Below are 19,572 nucleotides of genomic sequence, written 5' to 3'. Positions count from 1 at the left end.
TCCGTCCAACTAACAAACACAGGATGACACAAAGGAAGATATGTCCAACTTGCACTTTTATTTCTAGTGATAGAACTACATTTATAAAACTATGTTACAAAGAAATGCACATTTTGTGGATTTCTTCTTTGGACCATTTCAGATTGTCATCTACTCTTCTGCGGAAGCCTAATAGGTAAAAAGAAAATGGAAATGCTTAAATCAATACAAGGAAGAGACTGTTTTAAAGATATTGCTTATATTAGGATGAATAACATAAATTCTTGCCAATGCTTTTTGTTATTAATGTCACTTAAGGCCAATTGCTTTGTACTTTTAAGTGGTTACATTTACTGTACCTTCATACTTATGTCACGGCTTTTACTTCTAAGTTTGTTGACTTGAGACTCTGCAATGTCAGCACGTTCCTCAGCTTCCTCAAGTTCGTGCTGCACCTTTCTGAACTTGGACAGATGAATATTGGCCTGCTCCTCCTAAAGGGAATTAAGTAAGAGAAAAGATCAGATTACAGTCAGAATGGTGAGCATAGGAGAATGTATAGGTAATTGATTAAAAGGACTATAAAAGTGCAAATCATTCACAAATGTTTTGACAGAATGTATTATGTATTTGGAGAAGTGGCTATTTGTTCTCATGCTATGATCCACACATTTGTTGTCTCAAGTCTAAACATTCACAGGCAACTGAAATTATTATCCTTTGTGAGAGGAAATTGGTTTCTGGAGTACTTTAGCATAGTTCATTTACATCTGGAATCAGAATTTAAAACCAACCTAAATTGGATGAAAGCTCCTGCTCACTGGCAAATTATTGTTTTGTGAAGTGTGTTTAACTATTATCTTTTATATTTGAGACTTTAGTTTACATGCAGTTGAAAAAAGTGAACATTTTCACTTTCTGACTGCTATGTTACTTTGTGAATCTTCTGAGCTAGTACATAACAAAGTGACATAGATCTAAAGAAAAACAGGCACAATTGGTCTGATTTTTGCACAAAAATGTCCACATATGGATGCAGGCCACTATATATAATTTAATACAATAAGAGTATGAGTATGTGAAACTTTGTAAATATTTTCACAAGTTCCATAAAAATTACTAGTGGAGACTGGTTTATAGAAAATGCTATTCTGATATTCAAAAGAGTGAGATATGAATCAGCAAATTATAACATCACATTTGTGCTTGATACCCTATAACCTGAACCTACTGAGAAAGATTCTTGAGGATGTTATATTGTGCTAGCCCATAGAAAAGTAGCTAAGACTCCATGTGTTTTGTGAAATTTTTGAAAATACTTTGGATGAAGATTACAGGAAAGATTTTGGGAACTATATGAAAATCTTTTAAAATGTTAATTCCAAGGAAAACAAAAACAAAATATGCTAGGTAAACCAAAGATTTCCTTGTCTGTCAAAGTTTGAAGATGAAATATAATAGACGTGCTCTCAAATGCGGTTCCTGTTCTGAATGTCACATTCAAGGAATCTTCTTGTCGCAATTTGCTTAAGTGTGTTATCACCAAAAATGAATATAAGGCAGATTAAACACAATTACATTGTTCCAGAGTACTTTATTGTAATATGCAAAGCGCAATGGCAATTTTGTTGTAAAAAGGATTCAAAACAAAATTTAATGTTATTAACAAAAAACGTATACAGTTCTGAAACAAAACAGAAATTGCGAGAAAAACTCAGTAAGTCTGGCATCACCTGTGGAGAGAAAGTAGAGTTAACGTTTCAAGTCTGGTGCCCTTCTTCAGAACTCATACCATTCTGAGATGTGTCTCAAAGTGTTTGAGTAAAACCAAATCAGTGGAATCATTGGGTGGCACAGTGGCTCAGTGGTTAGCACTGCTGCCTCACAGCACCAGTGACGTGTGTTCGATTCCAACCTTGGGTGAATGTCTGTGGAGTTTGCACATTCTCCCCTTGTCTGTGTGGATTTCCTCTGGATGTTCTGGTATCCTCCCACAATCCAAAAAAATGTTCAGGTTGGGTGAATTGGTTGTGCTAAATTGCCCATAGTGTAGGTTATTAGTCAGGGGTAAATATAGGATAGAGGAATGGGTTATTCTTCGAGGGTTGGTGTAGACTTGTTAAACCGAAGGACCTGTTTCCATACTGTAGGTATTCTAATTCTAATTACTGACAGTGCATTTGTCATTAATAACCTCCATGCAAATTTTGAGGTCCATATTTCCAGAATGTTTTGTGCATTTCAGAATTCGGTTAATAAAGAAAGCAATGATTCTGGATTTAGAGTATAAGTCATAAATTTACAAAGATGAATATGTTCTTATTGAACAAGTTTGGATATGTAAGTGATGAAAGGCGATGACCTGATAAATGAACTTACCTATTATATTTTGTGCATAGACAGAGTTCTGATGTCCCTGACATTCCTTCAACGTCATATTTGATGTTCATTTCAGAGCATAAACTCAAATATTTAAACATCATTATACCTTTATAAAAGCATTTTGTTAAAACATTTTGTTGGATAAATAGAACTATATTTTTCAGATACTTACAGTCTCCTCACATTGCCTCTTGTAGGCCTTAACCTTCATCTGCAGTTTGTCAACTAAGTCTTGCAGTCTCAGAATATTCTTCCTGTCTTCCTCAGACTGTAAGCAAAAAAAATGACAACATTTGGATTGAATTGTTTTTAAAATAGGAAGTTCAAAAATGATGTGACACATCAAGTAATGAGCTTATAAATACCTGATAGGTCAGTTCCTTCACTCTTCTTTCATATTTGCGAACACCTTTAATAGCTTCAGCACCTCGTTTCTGCTCAACTTCCAGTTCATTTTCCAGTTCACGCACCTAATCCAGATAACATTAATTGTTTTAGATTTGTGCCAGAAACACACTGCCTCTAAATTGCTATGATTATTATTTCATTACCAAAGCCACAACATATTTGCAAAAGTAGGCATACAGCATACAGAACTTACCCTAGCTTCCAGTTTCTGGAGCTGTTTCTTTCCTCCCTTCATTGCCAGCTGCTCAGCCTCTTCCAGACGATGCTGTAGATCTTTCACTGTCTGCTCAAGGTTCTTCTTCATTCGTTCAAGGTGAGCGCTGGTGTCCTGTTCCTTCTTTAGCTCTTCAGCCATCATGGCAGCCTTGTTAATGTGAGGCAATGGAGCAAATGATTATTTATGCTCAAACTTGAAAGGGCATCAACTAAGCAATTCCATTCCTTAACCAATATTTGTAAAAATATAATTAAACTGTTAACTTCTGGCTTACATCTGTGATAGCCTTCTTTGCTTTCTCTTCAGCATTCCTGGATTCCTGAATTGTCTCTTCCATTTCAGATTGGAGATGATTCAGGTCAGCATCCAGCTTCTTCTTGGTATTAATGAGACTTGTGTTCTACAGGAAAAGTCAATTTGTGAAAAGGTGTGACTGGATCGGTGAACTGCAAAAAAGAAAGGCTACTGCCTGATATTGATCTTCAAGTTGAGAAACCAGGGGTAAAATTTAAAATTTACTATGGCTGCTTGCATTTTCCAGATTTTAGAAATTAATCATTTAAAAGATAGCGTACACTGGCACCTCCTGTCACTGATTTGCCTTCTCACTATCTAACCAGGCTAACCAATTGTTTAGGTTCCAGTTTGGGAAGTTAAACTAAAACTTTTAATGAGATCCTGCCATTAATTTCAAGAGTGTCACTTTGCCAAGGCCCTACAAGCTTACTCAGCCTTCTCAGAGGCCTCAGCTACACCCTCCCTGTATTCAAATGTGAGATTAGTGTGTGGACTGACCTGAGAGTGCAGTAGCTGTACTCTCTCTGTGACATCAACAAGCTCTTGTTCAGCAATTTTGCGAGATCGATCTGTCTGCTCCAGGGCTGCTCTTATTTCTTCAATCTCAGCCTGCTGCAGGCTACTTCTGCGTTCAACCATTGCCAATTGCTCCTTCAAGTCTTCCTGGGCTCTGCAAGCATCATCTAAGTGTAACTGGGTATCCTGTTTAGAATGTAGAGGTCTTTGTAAGCAGACATTGTAGAAAATCAAAACAAATTATTATAACATAACTGAGAAGCATATTTTTTAAGTAAAAGTTTGAATGTTCTAAAACTGCAGACAAATGATAATTCCTTTATGTTTCTATTAACTTGTGTCATAGGCAAAATAAATAAGTGCTTAATTAATAAAACATTGCACAATATTTGGAAGTAGGTTAAAATTAAACCATGGATCAAAAATAAACATGAATTTAAACAGACCTTTAATTGACCTTGCACATTTCTGAGGTGTTTCTGAGCTTCTGAGGCTTGACGGTTTGCATGTCCCAACTGAATCTCCATTTCATTCAGGTCACCTTCCATTTTCTTTTTGATTCTTAAAGCATCATTTCTGCTCCTGATTTCGGCATCCAAGGCACTTTGCATTGTTTCTACAACTCTCTGGTGGTTCCTCTTCAGCTGATCAATCTCCTCATCTTTCTCTGCAATCTTCCTGTCAATTTCAGACTTTATTTGATTCATTTCTAGCTGAATACGGAGGAGCTTGCTCTCTTCGTGTTCCAGGGAGGCCTATTCGGGCACATTTTCAATATTTCACACATTATTGCCATTAAACTGCTTACATTTTCTATGGTTACTTTTGTGTTATATTAATCTATCTTTATAGGCTGTTGGAATGTAGAGACATAGGAATGGGAGTAGTCTATTTTGCCCCTGCATTCAGTTTCCATTCAGTGAGATTATGATTGATCTGTGATCTGATGCACATATCCACCTTTCCACATATCCTTTTAAATCTTTGGTTCACAAGCATCTGTTGATCTCAGATTTAAATTTAACCATTGATCAAGCACCAATTCCAAACCTCAACACCTTTATGTGTATTATTTAATGATCAAAAACCTAAAAAATAGCTGGCTGTACTTAAAGTTGATAACTTTAGCACCACATCAAATGCATTTAAGAATACTAAGAGGAATAAATATTGAAATTATGGAAGTGCTAGCAATAGCCTTTCAGTTCTCCTTAGACACAGACTTATTGCTAGATCACTAGAGAATTGGAATTGTATAATTTCCAAATGGTTTCCTTCCAAATGGATTCCTTCTGAATCTTACAATTCAGTACTTCTGTGAGACATAGTTGCACACTAAAGTTAGCTCCTCAATGTCGATATGTAATAATTTAAATAGGAATTCTTGAATTTTAAAGTGCATTACGTAATACAAAATTAGTCATCCATTTCCCTGGTTCAATGTTATACAAATTGGTCATAAAAGAATCCATTGGTTTATCTGCTCTAATATAAAGCAAACTATGGTTTGGAAAGATCAATTATAAATTACTCTCTATAGATGTCAATTAGATCATTTAGTGTGTTCTCTTTGTGCTGATAACGTTTAAATCCTTCAATCAATTTCAAAGTTCTTTAATGCTGTGCGCATTTTGCAACTCAATCTATTTAGCAAATACTAGTTAATTTCTAATTTGTACTGCTTAAATAATTATTAATTTTACCTCTGCTTCCTCCAGAGCTGACTGAATTTCACTCTTCTCCTGTTCAGCTGTCTTCTTTGCCTTTTCTACTTCATGGAGGGCTTTGCTGCTTTCAGCTAGATGCTCAGTCAGGTCAGAGATCTCCTCTGGTTAATGAAAAAAGTACATTTTATATCAATTTTGTAGCAATTAAACTAAGAATATCAACACAATAAAAGATATACTCATGATATGAAACCGATTTCTGGACAGTACAAAGTACTGTAGGCAAGAATAAAATTTTGATCTAGGTTTTACCAGCAAAGTACATACATATGAATTTCATAATATCAACATTCTTAAACTTTCAAAAGATAAATGAGATTTTCACACTTACGCTGCAGGTTCTTGTTCTCTCGTTTAAGAGTTTCAAGTTGATCCAGAGCTTCCTCATATGCGTTCTTCATCTTGAAGACCTCGGTACTGAGACTGCGAGACTCCTTTTGAGCTGCTTCCAGTTCAGCCTGGCATTCCTCAAATTTCTGTTTCCAGTCTGCCAGAATCTGTAGTGGACAATTGTGAAATTTGCAGATAAAATATGAGAATGCACTTTGACATCAATAATGATTTGAGTTGACAGATGGGGAATATGGAGCACTGACTGCAAGATTAGAACTAAACTTTCTGATGAATTTATATTCCATCTGTCTGTCACATGAGAACTTTCAGCTCAATTTCATATCCCCCTTTTTTCCATTTACTTTGATAAGATTGCCCTCTAAACATCTAGCAATTGCAGGCTTGAATATTGAGATTTACCCAACCTCCACAATGTTTTGGGGCAAACAGAGTTATACTCCAACCATTGTGAAGCTTAAATTTCAAGGAAGATCCTCATAGACTTGATTTTAGTCCATTGAAGAATCTAGTCAAATCGTAGCATAAATGTCGCCAGGCTTATGTCTACCCAAAGCTGAATTTACTAAAGATTAATACAAGATTACTATGATAATTAGAATGACAGAAATTAAGAAACAATAATTAATATGCTCATACCTTGTCAAAGTTCCTCTGTTTCTTGTCAAGAGCTGCTGCTGCTGAATTTGCCCTCTCCACATCTATCATTAGGTCCTCCACTTCATTTTGCAATCTCTGTTTTGTCTTTTCCAGTGAAGCACATTTGGAGTTTACAGCCTCAATGTGCTCTTCTGCATCTTGCAGACGCTGAGCAAGCTTCTTCCTGAGAAGAGTAAGGCCAAAAATGTTGTAACAAATATCATCTCAATGACTATGTGGTACGAAACTCAATTCTCATTTCATTATAACTTACTTGGCCTCTTCCAGTTCCTCTGTGCGCTGGATTGCATCTGTTTCGTATTTTGTTCTCCACTGAGCAACTTCACTATTGGCCTTGGACATGCCGCGCTGGAGCTCAGCCTTTGCTTCCTGTTCCTCTTCATATTGTTCACGGAGCAAATCACAATCATGGCGGGCGGATTGAAGGGCATGTGCCAAGGCACCCTTTGCCTGAAAAAAATCACCAAGTTTGATGAGGAATTAGTAGTATATAAAACTGTGATTATTAGGCTAATCATAAACTTTAACACACAGCCTATGATCACAATTAATTGAAATAAAGTCATTTCTAATGGTGAAATCTTCAGTCAATTATAAGCACATCACAAAAAGCATTATTTTAAAATTTGACTCATTTTGATTTATATATTATTTGCGTTATTCATTTAAATTACTCTGGTACCTTTGTTTCTTCCTCCAGTTGTCTCTTTAGCTCCTCAATTTGTTGAGTATATCCTTGTTTACCTCTTGTTAACTGGGATACCATTGCTTCTTTCTCCTCCAACTGGCGATTCAGTTCACCTGCAAATCAGCAGAGATTCCAAGCAAAAACAAATTACACAATAACTTGATCTTTACTGGACACCAAGAAATAAATAGTTATGGAGCTGATAAATACCGTTTTCTGTTGCAAGACGTGCTTTGTGAGTTGATAAATCATTGATCAAACGTTGATGCTCATCATGTTTGGCCTTCAGTTCGCTGACCTGGTCCTCAAGAGTCCGAGCCACTTTCTCAAGGTTTGCCTAAAACCAATATAGAGAATTCTCAAAGGATATGAAAGAAAACAAACAATAATAATTCATTCGTGCTAATTATATGAATGAAGAGTGTACAGCCACATTGAAAAGCATACCTTGTTTTTCGAGACGGATTCCATATTGCTTGCTAGGTCATCAATCTCCATCTTCAGCTCACTCTTTTCCTTCTCCAGCTTCTGTTTCACACGTTGCAGGTTGTCGATTTGTTCCCCAAGTTCAGCCACACTATCAGCCTGCTTCTTGCGAAGAGCAGCAGCTGTGGCTTCATGCTGGAGGGTTGCTTCTTCCAGATCGCGGCGCATCTTCTGAAACTCCGCTTCACGTTTCTTGTTCATTTCGATCTGTGCTGCAGTCGCACCACCAGCTTCTTCTAGTCGTTCACTGATCTCTTCAAGTTCCCGAGCAAGGTCAGCTCTCTGCTTCTCAGTCTTAGCACGAGAGGCACGTTCAGCTTCAATTTCTTCTTCAAGCTCTTCAATACGAGCCTTGAAGTAAATATTCATTGATTATAATCCTGGAATAAGTAGCATCAGTTCATGCATCTAATGTTTTTGAAGGAAACATTGACATTTTTACCAGATAAGTAAATCACCTGTAATTCTTTAATCTTTTTCTGCAGTTGGGAACCCAAAACCTGTTCATCTTCAACTTTACTTAGAAGTTGGCTGATTTCAAATTCTTTCCTTTAATAATAAGAGTGAAATATTAAACTACACCACTGAAGTACTACATTTCAGTATTATGACTGAATTCACTGTTGAAGTCTATTTTCACTGACATGTCAAGAACATTAAAGTATCTGTTTAGTACGTAAAATGTAGCCTTAATTCCTGAATTAACGTTATCAATGAAGGGCCTTCCTTTTTAAACCGTGCCACCAGCATATTCAAAGTCTACTGTGTCAAAAGGTCATGCTAATTAATATACATTCCCTGACTGAAATGTCAGTGTCTCCAATTGCAAACTGCTAATAATGAGCATAGCTGGGTTAAAAATTGTAGGAAAGGGAATGTAAATAAAGAATAGATAAATACTAACTTTTTAAGCTTTTCATCCAGTTGCTGCTTATCATTCTCCAAATCCATTATGGTTTCTTGTGAAAGCTTCAAGTCACCTTCAAGCTTCCTCTTAGCGCGTTCAAGATCCATGCGAAGTTTCTTCTCTTGCTCGAGAGAGCCTTCAAGCTTTTTAAGGAAATGAAGAATTTTTAATTGAATTTTCAAGAAATAATCTCATTATCATCAATCACTTTTGATCTTGTTGTGTTTATGATCACTTACATCATCAACTTGCTGCTCCAGTTTTGTCTTTGCTTTGGTCAGAGTGTTGACTTTATCTTCTTCAGCCTGAAGGTCATCCAGAGTTTGCTGATGGGCCTCTTGGAGAGCTTTCTTTTCCTTTGTTAATTTAGCAATGCTTTCATCAAGGGTAGCCATCTCCTCAGTCAGGTTTTTAACCTACATTCAATAAAGACAAAGCATAGAAAATAATTTTTTGAAAAAGTCATGAGCAGATACGAAAATCTTTTTGTGCATCCTGTATCTACAATTCATAAAAAATCATTGATTCATACCTTGTTCTCAGTGGCATGTTTTTCTTTTTCAACTTTGGCTAAAGTGAGCTCCAAGTCATCAATATCCTTCTTCAGTTCTGAGCACTCATCCTCCAGTTTTCTTTTCTTAGCCGTGAGTTCAGCATTTATCTCCTCTTCATCTTCTAATCTTTCATTGGCTTCCTTTAGTTTAGCCTCCAGTTGAATTTTATTTTTAATCAATCCCTCACATCTTTCTTCTGCATCTGCCAATGTTTCAGTTTCCTGAAGAAAAAGTGACACAAGCCATTATACAAGGATATGGTTATCACAAGTTGTAAACACAGTTTACTGTTATAAAAATGTGCATGTTTGTACCGCTTGGACTTGAAGTTGCAGGTCGTTCTTTTCCTGTACAAGAGCTACCATTTTTTCTTCCAATTCCTTCCTGCGAGCTTCAGATTTGGCAAGTGCTTCCTTAGTTTTCTCAAACTCATCTTTCATATTTGCCATTTCCTTCTCCGTTTCAGCACTCTTCAGGAGAGGTTTGATCTTGAAATACAATTGCATCCATGGCCAGTGTTTGACATTTGTGAAAGCACGGATGTTGTACTGCAGAGTGTACAGTGCTTCCCTGAAGGATTCAATTAGACGAGACACAGTTTATAACAATCCTTATTTAGCATTTTATGTGAATAAAATTATGTAGTGTTTTGTAAATATTTTTATTGATACATTTATTTTGATATTCTCACTGAATGATATTTACCTTCTTTCCATCATTTTCTTAAATTCAACCCTCATTAGGAATCCACGGCACATAGCCTGTGTGCGGGTAACAAGTTGAGCCAATTTTTCGTCTCTCATCTCTTCAAGTGTACCCAAGAGACCAGCCTTGAAGAACACCTTAAATAAATGAAAGTAAGTGCTCAGCTTTTTTGTTGAAGGGCAAAATGTGAATTTGTAAACTGTTGTAAATTTTAAAAATATGATTCAATTTGGTTTTGCATTGTTGAATTGAGAGAAGCCCAGTTGTGTTCACAGTTGAAATGTGAAATGCTTTGTTCCCATTCAAAGAGAGTAATTTGTAGTGGGTGTGGACTAGCTCTGTTTTTCTATTTCCATAATAATGCAGGAGAAATAAACCATATATTATTTCTCCAACGTAAACATAAAGCTATATTGATGGATTCTTCCTATTACTTCACAATAAGAAACTTTCATTTTAAATGCGATTACCTTTGTGTGTCCAAATTTGTACTGTGTGTGATCAACATCAATGGATCCCAATAGCTTCTCAGAAGCCTTCTTGCTATCAATGAACTGACCTTCAGGAATGGCACTTGCATTAAGAACCCGGTATCTATTGTATAAGAATATTAAACACATTATTGTTCTTTCTCTTTAGAACTGTATCTGCTAATTAATATTGTATAATATAAATTTGACATGTGCATTTTAATTTTCAATACCTTTGCTTGAAGTCACCATAGATGATTCTGCTTGGGAATCCCTTTCTGCAGATTCTGATACCTTCAAGCACACCATTGCACCTCAGCTGGTGTATGACAAGGAAGTTATCCATTGCACCTGTTGGTTAAACATACAATAATTTAAATACAACACACCAAACAAATACCATATGCCCTTTTAAGTTAAAAACCAGGAACTGTACATATTACGTATTTGATTTGTGATTTATTTATCAAAAACTTTGTGTATAGAGAGGAAGTTACACTTGCCTGGTGTCTTTGTCTCATTGGGGATAATACAGCGTACAAAATGTGGATGTGTAGTTCTCAGGTTAGTCATCAGCTTGCCTAAATTTTCCTTTGAAGTGAACAAGAAAGGAACATTGATCTCCAGTGTTGATAATAATAGTTCAAGACAATGTACTTATCGTATTTGGCACACTCAATCAATATTTTTCCACTCATTCAAAATCATTAGAAGTTGATTCACATGCATCGCCACATCAGAGAAAAACATACCCTAAATAGAGCTGATACTGTCTGGAAGGAAGCACCCTTCTTTTTGCCACCCTTTTTGGCACCACCGGTTTCAGCTATAAAAGAGGAAGACGTGTTTATTCTAATTGAGTTCGGAAAGTGAGGAATGCAATGTTCACAAAATGGAATGTTAAAATTTCCTGTAATATAATTTTACCTTCAGCTCCTGCTGCATAGAGATGAGCCAGTAGTTTCACTGATGATTTCTGGAAAAGTCCAGTTACAGTTTCATTCAGGGGGTCCTTGTTCTTATCCAGCCAGCCAGTAATGTTGTAGTCCACAGTTCCAGCATAATGGACCAGTGAGAAGTGAGCTTCAGCCTTTCCTTTGGCAGGCTTTGGTTTCTGGAAGTTGTTTGACTTTCCAAGATGCTGATCATATAGTTTGTTCTTGAAAGTTGTATCTGAGGCCTTGGGGAACATGCACTCCTCTTCCAGAATTGAGAAGATGCCCATGGGCTGCGGATGTGACAACATTTATGGATGCTGAGATAATTAAATAAAAGAAATGGTGTCTCTATGAACAGATTTCAGCTTTAATTAACATTTGCATGATATTACTGACCTTTTCAATGAGCTCAATGCAAGCAGCCAGATCCATACCAAAATCAATGAATTCCCATTCAATTCCTTCTTTTTTGTACTCTTCTTGTTCCAGAACAAACATGTGGTGGTTGAAGAACTGCTGCAGTTTCTCATTAGTGAAGTTGATACATAACTGTTCCAGGCTGTTGAACTAAATACACAGAGCAATTGAAAGTGTTAATTAATCATTGACTTGTGATTTTGGTGCTATCTTGTTTTAATAGTTTATTTTGTGCTATTTATGTTTCTATTTCTTACATCAAAAATTTCGAACCCAGCAATATCCAGCACACCAATGAAAAATTGTCTGGCCTGTTTTGTGTCCAATTGCTGATTGATACGGATAACCATCCACAAGAACATTTTCTCAAAAATAGATTTGGCAAGGGCACCAACAGAATTGTAGACCTGAAAGAATAGAAAACTTGTTTGAACCAAAAGTAGAACCTCAGTTAAATGTATTAAATGTCCATGCATGCATGTTATTGCACTAATATTTTTATAAACTGTACCTGCTGAACAGTTTGACCTTTGGTCACAAATTCATTGCCAACCTTTACTCGGGGGAAGCATAAAGCCTTTAGCAAATCTGCAGAATTGAGGCCGGTCAGGTAAGCAACTTTGTCGGCATCTAATAAAATAAAAAGAGTCATCTAAATTGAGAATGCTGCAATAAACCGTGAGCACTATTGGTTTTCATTTTCTTAGTTAAGATGTCTTACTGCTGTGCTGAGTGGTCTTGTACTACAATGTATATAATTTTTCTCTCTGAATCAGAAGCTCTGGGTTCAGATCGAAGTGCAGGATTTGGTGGCCAAATAAAAATCCTGCCAATAAATCAACTAAAGAGATAGAGTGTCAATCTGCAAATCTGCATATGGAGAAAGACTGCAGAAAGCTGCAGTACAGAGGCATTTGGGTGTCCTCTACATAAATGACAAAAAGTTAATGTCCAAGTTTAGCAGGTAGGATGGAAGGCAAATCAAATGTTGGCCTTTATTCTAAAGGAAATGGAACATAAAAATAGAGAAATTTGCTAAAACAGTACAAAGTACTTGAATGCTGTGAACACTTTTGGGTTTTTTATCGAACAAAAGACATTGGAGACATTCAGCAAAAGTTCAGTAGGTTTATCTGAGGATGAAAGGATTTTCTTGTTTGAAAGTGTTTGAGGAGGCTGGGCTTGTATTCTTTGGACTTTAAAATAAGAGGTGATCTTATTGAAGCTTATAAGATTCTTACAAGATCCCTATAAAGGTCTTACAAGGTAGATGCAGAGAGACTGTTTCCCATTGTAGGTGAATCCCAAATTTGACTCCATTTGTTTCTTAAAGAACACACATTACCATTTTGGAATTAGTTTCAACACAGTTTATATTATAAATTTAACTAAACAGTGTATTTTATTGATTGTAATTTAATTGGATCATAGCAACAGGAATAAGCCATTCAGCCCCTCGGGCCTGTTTCACCATTCAATGAGATCATACCTGATCCGTAGTCGAACTGCATATCAATATCTTTCCTGAATAAAATACGATTTATCTCAGATTTAAAGTAGATAAGTGATCCAGTATCCATTGCCATTTGTGGAAGAGTTCCAAACATCTACCACCTTTTGTGTGTCAAAGTGTTTCCAAACATTTCTCCTGAATGGCGTGGCCTTAATTCTCAGACTATGACCCCTAGTTCTGGAATGTGCAACCAATAGCAATAGGTCATCTTTACCTACCCTATTATTTCCTGTTAATATCTTGATGTCTTTGATAAGATCACCCCTTAAGCTTGTAATCTGAATGTATAACCTTTATGAATGGATGTAGTAAATGGAGATGTGTGACATTGTTACCTTCTGTGCCATCAGGCTCAGCTTGCTCCTCTCGTTGTTTCTGCTTGAACCTCATGTTACCAAAGTGCATTACTGCACCAGTGAGTTTGTAGATGCCCCATTTCTCCTCATTGGTGAAGCCCAGGATATCGATAGCAGTCTTTATAACCAAACAATAGAGTGAAAATCAAAAAGAAAGGAAATATTTGTAGAAATAGTCTCATCTACTTACTTGTGAAAGTATTGAAATTTACTTTGAAATGTCATTCTACCACACCTGGATACATCAAAAAAAACTTTCTGTCTGGAAGCATGGATAAGTATTACTTTATTTGGAGAGGCTGGATAGGCTGGAACATTTTCACTGGAGCGAAGGAAGTTGAAGGGTGACATTATGGAGGTGTTTTAAATTATGAGAGGTATTGATAAGGTGAGTGACAGGTGCCCTTTCCCTAAGGTGGGAAATTTCAAGACGAGGGAGCATACTTTTAGGATGAGAGGAGAAAGATTTAAAAAGGTTATGGGAGACAACTTTTTTGCACAGAGTTTGTGTATGGAATGAACTTCCAGAGGTAGTGGTGGATGTGAGTACAGTTAGAATGTTTAAAAGATATTTGGATAAGTACATGAATAAGAAATATTTGGGGGGATATGGGCCAAGTGCAAGCAGGTGGGACTAGTTTAGTTTGGGATTATGATGGGCATGTTCTGGTGGGACTGACGGGTCTGTTTCCATTCTATCAGACTCTGTGACTGTATTGTCTTTATTCCAATTTTTGCTATATTGAAGAAAAATGGAGTATTTGTGCTAATTGCCTAAATTTCTGCATGCTTTTCAAGATATCAGCGGGCATAAGAAAATACAACAAAAGCATAAACAGATGATACTCACATCAGTTGCCACCAGTTCTTCATTATCATCAATGCTGTTGACACTAATCTCACCCTGGCTGACAAATGGATAATCATAGGGATTGGTGGTAATGAGGCAAGCCTCTGCAGAGAAAAAAAAACATTTTGTGGGAATGTTTTCAATAAATAAATGTTCCATAGCACCCAGTTTTACCCTCGTGTTTCTTCTCTTCCATTCAGCCAAACGTCAAATTCAGTTTAAGTTCTATATACATCAAGCCACCACTGAATGCATTACAGACAGGCGAACCCTTATATCAGATAAAGTTGGAATTAAAATGCAAAACAACAGCATTAAATTACAAGAATAATGCTTAGATTTATTTTAAAAATGTTATCTATTTGTAAAATGAGTTTAGGGTACAGTGTATGGTCAAAATTAAAGCTTTGGAACTAATAACTCCCAGGTTAGCAGAGAACAAAACTTCTGTCCTTACCAACAATTTCTGGCTTGAAGTTTGTCATCATCTGGTAGAAAATGTGGTAACTCCTTTCAGCTTTTAGCTGGAAAGTTACTCTGGATTTTTCCAGCAGATCTAGAGAGAGTGTGCACATACAAATGTAGATTTACTGATGAACCATTGTGTTTGACCAGAACTCCATCGACAAACGTTGGAGGATTAACTTCAACGGTACTTACAGGTTTCAATATCAGCAGAAGCCAGTTTCCCAGTGGCCCCGAAGTGAATTCGGATGAATTTACCCTGGAATGTGAAGGTTATTGAAATCAGAGATTTGAAGCAAGATTTCGCAACAAATGCACGGTTTAATTTGTGATATTGGCAGATCCTGATGCTAATAAGTGCAGTGTACACCAGAGATACAGTGCAAGATAGCCTGCAACTGAAGGAAATGTTTCAGAAACTTACGAAGCGAGAGGAGTTGTCGTTTCTCACTGTCTTGGCGTTCCCAAAGGCTTCCAGCAATGGGTTAGCCTGGATGATTTGATCCTCCAGGGACCCCTGCAAAAAGATTTCCCGTTAACACAGTTCGGAGCATTTAACGCGTCAAGCAAAGAGTTACAGCCAAACACCAAGTCACAGTCAACTATATCAATGTTGTTTTTACCTTCCCAGATTTCTGAGTTTCCTTCTTCTTGCTCGCATCGCCTGTAGTTGCAACTGAGGCAAAGTACTGGATGACACGTTTCGTGTTCACGGTCTTTCCGGCACCAGATTCTCCGCTGGACAGGAGGGAGATAGAAAATGAGGAAATTAACAAGTGCTGGACCAATAAAGCGATTAAAATAGTCCGGAGTCGATGCCAGTTCTGTTCCCTAACTCCCGACCTCTGCGGGATTATATTAAAACAGCAACTTACGTGATCAGGATCGACTGGTTTTCGCGATCTGTGAAGAAGAATAAATTCAAGATGAGTGCTCAAAGTTCACACAACAGATAGAAATGTAGTCCTGATTCTGAGTGCAAAGAGATTTTTTAAAAATTCCGCGCTGATCAAACAAAACCCGCTCTAATACTCACCAGTCAACATGAACTGATAGGCATTATCAGAGATGGAGAAGATGTGGGGAGGAGCTTCTTGACGCTTCTTGCCCCTGTAACCGGTCACGACTTCAGGATTGTACACGGGCAACCACTTGTAGGGGTTCACCGTGACACAGAACAGCCCAGAGTAGGTCTAAAGGCAAAGAAGTTACGTCTAATAAATAAGCGCGTTAATTCAATTATTAATGTCATTTGTGGAGATTATGAAAAGGATGCAGGAGTAAGGAGACTCGGGGTTTGTCATATAGAGACGTATCAAGGCGGAAGAACAAGCTGCTCGCCTCTATAAATCGAAACTAGAGTATAAAACGTAGGTTAACCAGTTAGAAATGACCAGTCCAGCATCAGCTTGGTCTAGTTCGGTCAAATGCACTCCCTGCAGGGGGCTATGCGATGGACCTAATACAGTGTCTGGATTAGTGGTGCTGGAAGAGCACAGCAGTCCAGGCAGAGTGTGTCATCATTAGATTAGATTACGTACAGTGTGGAAACAGGCCCTTCGGGCCAACAAATCCACACCGACCCTCCGAAGCACAACCCACCCAGACCCCTACATTTACCCCTTACCTAACACTACGGGCAATTTAGCATGGCCAATTCACCTGACCTGCACATCTTTGGACTATGGGAGGAAACCGGAGCACCCGGAGGAAACCCACGCAGACACGGGGAGAAAGTGCAAACTCCACACAGTCAGTCGCCTGAGGTGGGAATTGAACCCGGGTCTCTGGCGCTGTGAGGCATCCGTGCTAACTACTGTGCCACCCACAAATCATCTGGTAGAAAATGTGGTAACTCCTTTTCGCTGGAAAGTTATTCTGGATTCTTCCAGCAGATTTGGAGAGAATGTGCACGCACAAATGTAGATTTATTGATGAACCACCGTGAATGACCAGAAATTGATCTACACATATTGAAAGATCAAATTCAACTTACTGGGAATGGGGGAGCTCTGTTTGTAGTGAAACGGGATAAACTGACCATTTAACAAAGAACTGCGGATGTTGGAAGTCAGAAACAAAATCAGAATTGCTGGAAACAAGCCCGACATGTCATTGGACCCGAAACGTTAATTTTAACTATCTCTCCAAAATTTCTGCCAGACCTGCTGAGATTTTCGAGCAATTTCTGATTTTCTGAAAAACTGAACATTTTTCCATTGGAGAAAGAAAAGTGTTGAAGGAAGAGGCAATGGATTTTGATGGAGTAAACAAGGACAAATGCTAGATTTTGTCAAAATGATAGATCAGGAGAATATTTCGATTCCCTGATAGGTTTTGTTATCCCAAGAAAGTTGTTGGGATCTACACTGCTGAAAAACAGTTGGATTCACATTGAAACATAATCCAAAAGAGAAAAGAACTGTCTACTTGGAAGGAGAAATATGTGTATTTCTGTGGGGAAAGAGCAGGAACAGACGCTCGAATTAAACTGCTCTTGAATAAATTTGCGCTGTGTGAGATTCTCAACTCCGGAAGCTGCTGTACTTACATAGATCATCCAGGCAGCATAACGCTCTTTGAGGTTATACAACACGGATGCTTCATTCAAGTGGGTCAACATGGCCATGTCTTCGATTTTATCGAATTTTGGAGGATTCATTGGAAAGACTTGGTCTTCTTTGACAGTTAAAGTCTGCAAAATATTCAAACAACCTGACGTGTTAATTAAAGGAATGGGAGGTTGTAAAAACAATACAGCATTTCGATTTGATTTACTTTTCAATTTTACAACTGACCCTCCTGTCCAAAGTCTCCACGGTAGCTTTACCACCTTCCTTGCTCTTCAGTGTACCCTTAACGTACAATTCCTTCTCCTCAAAGACATAGCAGGCGGTTTTAGCATCGAATGGTCGGTTCTGAGCTTCCAGCCTCTCCTTATCTGGCTTCCTCAGAAAGATAGCCGCCTCTCCAAACACTGCCATCTCCGAATCACCCATGGCTACGGCTTACTGTTGAAACGGAGGTGCAGATTAGCCATCCAAATGCAGAAATAAAGAATTACAAAAAAAAAACCCTCCCGGCATATTGAGGTTGCATTTCAGCCCTTCCTATCACCGAGTAAATGGCGCACTCTACAGTTTGCATTGGAGTTGGCACCCTGTTCTCTCCTGCAAGCAGGACTTTAATCTCACATTTTTCCCCTTCTGGGATTTCTGATACTCTTTTAAAAATAACGAGATTGATGTTTCAAGGGTTTTTGAGGCCACAGTGCGCAAAATCTTTCCGATCTACATTATAGGGTTTGCTCAAAATGACACTTTTTTTTCACCCGCTAAGAGTTCGATCTATGCGATAAGTTTGACGCCTGGATACGTTGACAACTTCATGTAGTCAGCATTTTCTTTCCTCATTATGTAGACTCTCTGACAGATCTCCCTCATTGACAAGTTACTTGCTTCCCCCACGTCCTTGTACTCTAACCACGGAGCCTCCCACCTCTCTTCCCACCGAATTCTTGTGTGCTTTGAATATGTAACTCAAACATTACAAAAAAAGGTCACATGGTTCCAGTTTTATTTTTAAAAGCACATCAATGCATTGCTCAATGTAATCTAGATGGGTTACGCAAAGAAAAAAATCTCAACTGCGGAGTCAAGAGTTTTAACATCTGAGTTTGAACACAGCATGTTTCATGAGGGCATACCTTGATTATTTTCCACGCAGCACAGATAAAAAATAACCTGGCTTCTGCAGCTGATGCACTGCAAAATAAATGAGTAAAATATTAGCCTGATATCAATTAAACAGATAATTATTTCTCAGCCAGCGAGATTGCTGTATGTAACAAATACAAGGGAAACTACGCGTGCTGAAATCTGAAACAGAGAAGGCTGGACAAACATAGCCAGTCTGGCAGCCCCTGTGGAGATAGAGAAAAGCAGAGTTTATGTTTGGAGTCTGGTATAACTCTTCTTCAGAGGAAACTATAGGAGTCTTCTTCTGAAGAATCATACTGGACCCAAAACTTTGTCTCTGTTTTCTCTCTCTCCAAAGATACTGCCAGACCTACTGACTTTGGTCATTATCGCTATGCACAGAATCACAGTTGTTATAGTACAGAAAGAGGCCATTCGGTCGATCGTGCCTGCAACAGCCCTTCAAACGTGCATCATGACCCAAGCAATCTCGTGATTTTCTTTCTCCCCCGTATCCTTACGCGCTATTTTTCTCCAAATAATCACACTATGCCCTCTTTAATACCCAACTGAACACAACGATGTCATCAGGACGGACCACACTCTACACTGTTAACACAAGCCTTTCACAATGTGTTAAGGTCCAAGAACAATTTATCAAAAAGCATGAACAAAGCTCAAAATACTGGCGACAGCATCTTAGCTAATGGGAAAACCAACAGCATCCCTGGAGTACGTACGGTGCAGCTGAAAGGGTGGGTGATTGTTGACACCCCCTGTGAATCTTTATAGATATTTTCTTCTGCTGGCTCAGCAGAACCAACCTCTATATTTGGTATTCAAAAGATTCGCCACCAAAGCTGCTTAGTCCATCAACTCTTACTTTCTCATTACGGGCTATTTTTAAGGGTGCAACATTAGTCGATTCATATGGGCAAAAGAAATTTGTTGGCATCACTCCAGCAAGTAACATCTGAGAAAATTAGCA

At 37.9% G+C, this 19,572-nt stretch overlaps 1 protein-coding gene across 1 annotated transcript; it reads right to left on the bottom strand.

Annotated features, from left to right (window-relative positions):
- Nucleotides 1-38: 38 nt before the first annotated feature.
- LOC140463858 (myosin-4) lies at nucleotides 39-19,347 on the bottom strand. The gene is made up of 41 exons (XM_072558286.1): nucleotides 19,325-19,347; nucleotides 18,593-18,650; nucleotides 17,685-17,897; nucleotides 17,438-17,581; nucleotides 15,923-16,079; nucleotides 15,762-15,789; nucleotides 15,510-15,624; nucleotides 15,311-15,403; nucleotides 15,082-15,145; nucleotides 14,879-14,977; nucleotides 14,422-14,525; nucleotides 13,551-13,689; nucleotides 12,214-12,332; nucleotides 11,960-12,109; nucleotides 11,682-11,852; nucleotides 11,275-11,575; nucleotides 11,100-11,173; nucleotides 10,851-10,938; nucleotides 10,581-10,698; nucleotides 10,348-10,471; nucleotides 9,878-10,014; nucleotides 9,487-9,742; nucleotides 9,151-9,393; nucleotides 8,858-9,034; nucleotides 8,616-8,761; nucleotides 8,170-8,260; nucleotides 7,673-8,062; nucleotides 7,436-7,562; nucleotides 7,220-7,338; nucleotides 6,791-6,987; nucleotides 6,517-6,700; nucleotides 5,858-6,023; nucleotides 5,503-5,627; nucleotides 4,246-4,554; nucleotides 3,782-3,985; nucleotides 3,261-3,386; nucleotides 2,963-3,133; nucleotides 2,727-2,831; nucleotides 2,534-2,629; nucleotides 339-473; nucleotides 39-168 (listed from the first exon to the last, which is right to left on the bottom strand). The coding sequence occupies exons 3-41, from the start codon at nucleotides 17,883-17,885 to the stop codon at nucleotides 151-153; spliced, it is 5,811 nt and encodes a 1,936-aa protein (XP_072414387.1). The 5' UTR covers nucleotides 17,886-17,897; nucleotides 18,593-18,650; nucleotides 19,325-19,347; the 3' UTR covers nucleotides 39-150.
- Between the last annotated feature and the right edge of the window lie 225 nt (nucleotides 19,348-19,572).

This window comes from Chiloscyllium punctatum, chromosome 39, assembly GCF_047496795.1.
Source record: "Chiloscyllium punctatum isolate Juve2018m chromosome 39, sChiPun1.3, whole genome shotgun sequence".
In the NCBI taxonomy this organism is placed as follows: domain Eukaryota; kingdom Metazoa; phylum Chordata; class Chondrichthyes; order Orectolobiformes; family Hemiscylliidae; genus Chiloscyllium; species Chiloscyllium punctatum.
This window is presented reverse-complemented; position numbering and strand designations above follow the sequence as displayed.

Excerpts from the sequence above, each read along its gene's own strand:
- LOC140463858 (XM_072558286.1), bottom strand. The coding sequence starts at position 17,885 with ATGGGTGATTCGGAGATGGCAGTGTTTGGAGAGGCGGCTATCTTTCTG. Across the intron at positions 15,790-15,922 it reads CTATCAGTTCATGTTGACTG|ATCGCGAAAACCAGTCGATC; the intron begins GTGAGTATTAGA and ends TCTTCTTCACAG. Across the intron at positions 3,387-3,781 it reads TACAGCTACTGCACTCTCAG|AACACAAGTCTCATTAATAC; the intron begins GTCAGTCCACAC and ends CTTTTCCTGTAG.